General features: G+C 40.4%; 1 protein-coding gene across 3 annotated transcripts in view; it reads right to left on the bottom strand.

The window, feature by feature from the left end:
- Positions 1 to 450: 450 nt before the first annotated feature.
- LPAR2 (lysophosphatidic acid receptor 2) overlaps positions 451 to 7,418 on the bottom strand; it is a 36,650-nt gene continuing 29,682 nt past the window's right edge. For all 3 annotated transcript variants that reach the window (XM_072399672.1, XM_072399673.1, XM_072399671.1), the window contains one exon: positions 451 to 2,248. In XM_072399672.1, the coding sequence (XP_072255773.1) occupies positions 1,950 to 2,248 (299 nt within the window). In that variant the 3' untranslated portion in view covers positions 451 to 1,949. The remainder of the gene's footprint in view (positions 2,249 to 7,418) is intronic.

The following is a 7,418-nucleotide window of genomic DNA, read 5'->3' on the forward strand; positions in this document are numbered from 1 at the left end:
CAAGTGTACTATGGGAGATATCAAACCAAGTGTGCCATAGGGGTTATCAAACCAAATGTGCCATGGGGGATATCAAACCAAATGTGTCATGGGGGATAACAAACCAAGTGTGCCATGGGGGATAACAAACCACGTGTGCCATGGGTGATCTAACTAAGTCTGCCATGGGAGATATCAAAATAAGTGTGCCATTTGGGAAATCAAATCAAGTGTGCCATGGGAGACATCCAACCATGTGTGCCATCCAACCATGTGTGCCATGGAAGATTTCAAACCAAGTGTACCATAAGTAATACCAAACCATGTGTGCAATGGGTAATATCAAACCACGTCTGTCATGGGCAATATCAAAGCACGTGTCAGGAGAACACTGCTCTGGGTATGAGCCTCCATTTTTGTTCAACCAACTTTAAAATAAACATGTTGCAAATCAAGTAAAGTAAAAGAGAGTTGTTGAAAGCACAAAAACATTTATATAATAGTCAGAGACAAAATATATGTTTATATACATTATTAAGTATATATTTTATATAAAATAAATGTTTATTTTTATGTTAGCTATGGTCCATCTGTGATTTCATTTTGGAAGTCACAATAAAAAAAAAAAAAAGTTGTTTCAAACATTAGATCCAGTTGTCAAAAATTTCCTCAATAATGGAGTTAAAAAATAAAAGGTGCTTAATGTGACAACGTATGTCCTGTTCCAGTCACAGGAGCTCCTGTTGCCCCTTTTACCCCCCACAATCCTCTACTACATCCAGGAAATCCGGAGTCATGCTGTTTATCAGACGCAGCCTCCGGTAGTATTGATGTGGCTAAATACCTTGGAATTTGAGGTCCCGAGACATTTGTGCGTTGTCCTCACATTGGTGAGCCGAATTCTGCTCGTTGAAGCTAAAGGATCCAAACAAAGGTAGGGAGCTTCCATGCTTAATTAATACAAATAGAAAAATTCAACCTACAGCACCATTTTAAAGCATATCTGAACCCAACATTATACCAGTCCTTAGATGGGTTTTTCACACTTTTCCCATCTATTTTCACCTGTTAATACACTCCAGGTCTCTGGGTGGATATGCTCACTACTTAGGGTATAGTTGTCATTGGGCTGCTCACTACTACATGTGTGGTTGTCATTGGGCCGTAAATCACAAAGGCATCCAAGCTGGATATCAGTTCAACATTTTTGGGAAGATCAATAGGTAATTTCTGGATTTGCTAAAATTATTCTCTCCCTGAAAAATAAACCAACCCTTAAGGCCCGGTAAGCTGAAATATTGTAAATGTTTTGTTCTTAGGTTTATCCCTTAAGCAGCATGATCGGAACTGTAAAAACAGGCTGCAAGTGGCGTGATACAATTATTAGAACTGCATTTCCTGGTCCTATAGAGACAATGGTGCTGTATGACAACAAACAAATGATGGCCTGGAAACTCCATTAAGATTTTCACAGACCATAACAGTAAAAAATGTTAAATGCAATACGTTCTTGTAGTTTTCTTTTTAGTAATCCATAGTAATCGAATAGTAATTTTTCTTCAACAGGCTTGTAAACGGCTTTGCAATGTTCTGCAGACACTGCAATAAAGTCACTGCCCAAATGATCCCTGCGGCAACTTTATGCATGGCCTCTGTAGCCTCACAGAATGTGGCATGCCATCATTTGTACTCATAGACCCATTAAAATTGTTGTACCTTAGCTCTGAAGGTACAAATACAGTGGAAGGAACATCACTAAAGTACCAGTGTACACAATGCCGGACCCTCACATTGTAAACGTTCAAGAAAGCTTCAAATTATTGTGGTGCTAGTTGGTCATGTTGTTGCTAATATATAAAATCTGGGGTTTCAGCTTCTCTTTGTTATTGATGGAACCAGTTCCAGGTCCATGGCACCATAGTGGTCTCTTGTAGTTTCAGTCCAGTGAGAGCTAAGAACATTGTACATTTCTAAAGTGTGGAGTCCCTAACAAGATGTCCATTGTCGGCCAGTATTCTCCTCTCAGTGTTTGTCGACTTGACAGAAGTTGAGTATTTGGACCTTCGGTTACAACAGAAGCAGAGGATCTGTTTGAAGGTTGCTCTCATTTCATTGTCCCTGTAGGAGTAGACGATGGGGTTGATAACAGAGTTGAATTCTGCAAGAAGGAGGAAAAACTTTTCCACTGCCAACACGTTACAGGAACTGCAGCCTAAGCCATCCAGAAGGAGGACGACTTGCCCTGGTGTCCAACAGATCACAAAGGCACCTATGAAAAAAAAAAAAAGGCAAGTAGGGAGGTTAGCAAGGGAAAATATAATACCGAACTGATAAAAGCAAAAAACAAAATCAAAATAAACAGTCATGGAAAACTCAGAGACACAGAGCCTGGTCTATTAAAGCTCTCCAAGACTGGAAAAGATAGACTTTCATGGGTGAACCTGGATAGTCCAGCAAACCTCTAATGGATCTGGTCTAGAATTAAAAATATTTGGCAAATGTTTGTTAAGAAATCCATTTCAAGGTTGGTGAATGATCCAGGTTCTCCCATGACAATCTTTTAATTGGAAAGCTTTAATAAATCAGTAAAAGAAATAAAAACACCAGTACCAGATTACTTATGAACCCATCAATCAACTTTATAAGTCATTTAAGAGGTAAAATGAACAATGGCCAGGCTGTGGACATTTAATTATTTAAATATTCTTAAGCTTTAAATGAGCATTACAACAAGCCCAAACTGACCTTTGTAGCTCCGGGAACTGTAAAGCAAATCATACTCAGAACAGAATGAATAAGGTCCTTCAAGAAATTATCTTGGCAGTTCGGTATAAGGTACCCTGACTCAAAAAATGGTGAAGAAGTCCCAGCAGTGACCTTTCAGTTTTTAAGTGAACACAGGAGGGGTATCAGGGTTAGGTGGGCTGCTCACTAAAATTGAGGATGAATTGCTCTACAGTGTCTGCAGCTACCAAAATCAGATTGGATAAAAATGTTACTATGGTTTGTTAGGAATATGTGCAGCTAATATGTGACACAGTAGCAGTAAAAAAACTGGGCTTATAAATACAAATAATAAACAAATATTATTACTTATGCAGGATTCTGAAAAGAAAAGATTGGTGTCTCCTATTATTTAGCTTACTTGTCAAAGTTGGATTCTTGTTTGACAGCTTAGTTAGGAGATTACTTGATATCTGTGAGCTGTTGCCCTTCATAAGAGCAGTTTAAACCAGACTAGACTGTGTTTATTAAAAGGTGGTGCAATCAAGAACAGACACTGTAAATTTATGGGCCGCAATGCCTTGAGGCTCGCTGGTCTCTTCATATGTAGATCAGAGGCCACTAGACCTGTTTAATGGTTACACCCAAGTGACTTGTTCTGTGATATTACAAGACTGCAGCCAGCCCTGCCATATAAAATGGGTGTACTCCTAATTCCAGCAACCGAGGAGTTAAATGCAATTAATCCACCCTCAATCTGTGAAATGGAAAAACGCCTCGTTTTAGAGACTTAGTAATTACAATGACCTTGGCCATGTAGTGAGTTCTTAGAATGTTTTATATAATGGATTGCAGGCTTTCAGCATGTCATGGCTCCAGTGGCTCCAGCCAAGGTCCCTATCTTGTCATGACTGCACTGCTAAACACGTCCCTACAGACATACAGATAATACATTTTATAGGTCTGGTAGACAATACAGAAATACTAATAACAAAATGTATAAAAGCACAAGGATGGGGTTTCATTGTGTGAATGGTAAAGAATTGTCTGAAGGAAAGATTGTTTGTATTTTCATTGCAATCCTATTCCAGCTGACGCCTTTCCAGTAAAGATCAGAAAAGAGAAATGATGAAGCTCAAATAGCTGTGATAGGCAATAAGTAATATGTTTTGATAGGGTAGGAAAGTGTTACCCTACACCAGGGGTGGGCAAACTTTTTTAGTCAGAGGCCACAATCTGAAATAAAATTTGACAGAGGGGCCGGGCCGATGGGAGAGTGGGCGGGGTTATGCCATCATGACATCACTGATTGTGACATCATGATGGTATAACCCCGCCCACTCTCCCATCGCAGGCTCAGATCCGGGGGACGTGTTCCGCAGCTCTGGCCAGTGTGCCCCCCCCCCCCAGCGGGGTCCTTCTCCTGACCCTGCTCGGGGTGGCACCAGCCAGAGCCGTGGACCACCCAAAGGGCCGGAGAAATATCCCTACTGAGCTGTATATGGCCCGTGGCCTTAGTTTGCCCATGCCTGCCCTACACTGTAAAATCAAAGGCAACTGACTTGCCCCCCCCAGTCCAGTATAATGAGGCTGCTGTGGGAGACCTGGTTCTCTAAGAAAGGTCCAGGGCCCTCATTCAGTGGTACAACTTGCACCTTCCCCTGTGTCAAATATATGCAGACACCCCTTCAAATAATGTGTAGGTGTTTCTAAGCAAAGACTTTTTTTCATCAACTCTGAGCTTCCAACCTTAAGGCATCAATTTAGGAAAGACCCTTTTGGTTTCAAAATGACTAAGGCCCCTGCGCACAAATTTAGCTGTCATTAGACATGGAATGCTGTTTGTAATTCAGGTCCTATGGTCCCACATCCGTACCTAACCTAATCCATCCCAAACTTTTTTCTCTGGACGAACCTACACCTAAGCCTACAGCTTACTAAACATTGATGTAATCAATAAGTTGTAGAAAGCATTAAACTTAAATGTGGCAGGGGTCTTCGGGATCATAGAGAAAGCCAAAAACCAGGGGCCTTGCGATAGGAAATGATCAATGGAAGCATAGCCCATCCAGCAGAAAATAAAAATGTGATTATTATTGCTATAATTCTTTCCTATTGTATCAGTCATATTTATGGAGGAGTCTGTAGATTTCTGTCAATAATCTGATTTGATTTAAATATTGTTCTCTCACATGTAATACCCCATTTCATAATGTACTATATATCCCACACATGGAGTCCACACAAAGGGCCTGATTTATGAAAGCTCTCCAAGGCTGAAGAGGATACACTTTCACCAGTAGAGCTGGGTGATCCAGCAAACCTGGAATGGATTTCTTAAAGTGATGTAATATTTGTTAGCAAATGTTTTAAATCCTGTACCAGATCCATTCCAGTTTTTTTGGATCACCTAGGTTCACTGATAAAGGTGTATACCCTCCAGTCTTGAAGAGCTTTAAAAAAATCAGACCAATGAGGTCTGATTTAATAAAGTTCTCCACGTCTGGGGAACATAGACTATCATGGGGGAACCTGGTGATACAGAAAAACTGGAATGGATCTGGTCCAGAATTGAAAACATATGCCATCAAACAGCAAATGACTTTTAGGAAAAACATTTGCTAGTTTGCTGGATCACCCAGGTTTATCCCTGATAGTCTATTTTCTCCAGTTTTGTGGAGATTTAATAGGTTCATTGTTTCTGCTGTAATGCAGGGATGATGGGAATTGTAGCCTGGCAAATCTTGTTCTTCCTACTTTTGGTGACACATGGTCACACATAACTGCCCTTTTCTGTAGCTGAATTCAGAAATGTAATGAGATTGCAGCGACATTGCAGTGACATTTGGCTCACACAGCACATATTCTGTCCACCACTTTGCTTCCATACATAGTAATCACTTACCTACCATATAGCTACAGTTTATTCACCTTTGGGTATAGCTATTTTATTCCTTCATAGTGTGAGGGGTTCCTTCCACAAAGCATGGAATATCCTTTTATTGTTGGAGGGTCGTCTCTGGCTTCCTTGTACAAACAATCCTGTATGCAGATGTGTAATGTGCTGCACGCATTGTATACATTCCCTGGAGTTAGATGTAATTAAGCATGGAGAACATTTGGTGTTAGCGTGACTTTACAATCTCATCTGTGATCATTTCATTGAGTCCTGGTGTTTTTCTCAAGCATTGATATGCAAGCAGAAGAATTCCATTTAATCCTCACACAACTTCCTTTACACTGCTAAAGTTTGTTTGCCTTTTTATCTTTTAGAATTGCTAAAAAAGTTCAACAAATATTTACCCAAATTACCCAGCGATCTCCCAGGAAATGTGTAAAGCAGCAAATAGATTTAAAGTGTATGTAAAGCCTAAATGTTTCCTTCTAGAACTTTGGAAAGATCAGATTCTCTGCCTAATTGTATCGCTGCCTGTGTCCCTGTTTGGGAGATTTACATTGGTATGTTACAATTGGCCTTGGTGGCTATTGTCTCGGGTACAGGAAATGATGGGAAATCAAAGGACAGGGATGTTACTTCTGCAATAAAATAAATGTACCTATCTGATTGCAATATTAATTCTTATTAAATGTCCTCTCTCCCTCGCAGGTGCCGACATATTTACCCGGTCTTCTTCCAGCCATCTTGATTGGCCAGGCCAGTGTGGTGAATGGAAGGCGATTCAGTCCCAGCAACTCTGGGTGATTCTGGGATACCTGAACCAGAAACTTACATATTTATTAACTTAATCTAGCCGATAAGTATCACTTACCTTTCCACATGAATCAGTGGGTAACACTCTACAAGACTTTATTACCAACAATGCAATACGAACTGTCTGCCAATGTCACAGTCAACTAAAACAGACAAAGAGGCGACCTGAAGTCCTCCGCATGGTCAAGTAACAATAAAATCTACTAACGCTGAACTCTTATGATTTATGAGCAGCACATAAATAATTGAGGTGTAATGAGAATGCAGTTTATTCTTCCATAAAGCAGTTTTATTTAGCGGCGGTTGGATGTATCACGGCTCCAGCCTAGCTTGCAGGGAGCGTCCCCATGTGTCACCGCGATGTGACACTGAGTCACACTTGTATAAAGGGACTCCAGCTGTGCAAACATTTCAGTCATTCCTTCCTTAACAAGCAGAAAAGATCCTGAAAGCCAGATGTTGCAGTTTATAGCTTCCCTGCTCATCTACATACACTGACCAGATGACATAAAGATGTTTTATAACTCAGATATACATTGCAAATGTCATTCTGATCTACACAGAACAGCAGAGATACAATCACAGATCGGTAATAATGTTAGGGTTTGCATTAGGGTTGCAGAACATCAACCTATGTGTGTATCTTATTTCAATGCTGCAGGCAAAAACAGGGAACCGTAAAGGAAAATGTCAGGCGAAACAGAATTTCCATTCTGATGTATCCGTCGTATCCCCTGCTGGGACCTTTTTTTGCCTTTTAGCACAGTTGTCTGAGAATCGTAGAAAAGTGCCTACACAACTGCAACCCCCACATTGTCTGTGGCCTGCACAGTGCAGCTGTTTGGTAATTAAAACATATAGGTCTGAATTCTTCTAATGCAGAAGAAAAGGGCATTAGCCTTCTTTATGCCTAGGGTGCCAGGCAGCCATTGTGGTCTTGACGTGCACATCAATTAAAGTTGGGGGGATTTATTATTTTATTATTATTATTAATATTGTTATT

Source organism: Pyxicephalus adspersus, chromosome 2, assembly GCF_032062135.1.
Source record: "Pyxicephalus adspersus chromosome 2, UCB_Pads_2.0, whole genome shotgun sequence".
In the NCBI taxonomy this organism is placed as follows: Eukaryota; Metazoa; Chordata; class Amphibia; order Anura; family Pyxicephalidae; genus Pyxicephalus; species Pyxicephalus adspersus.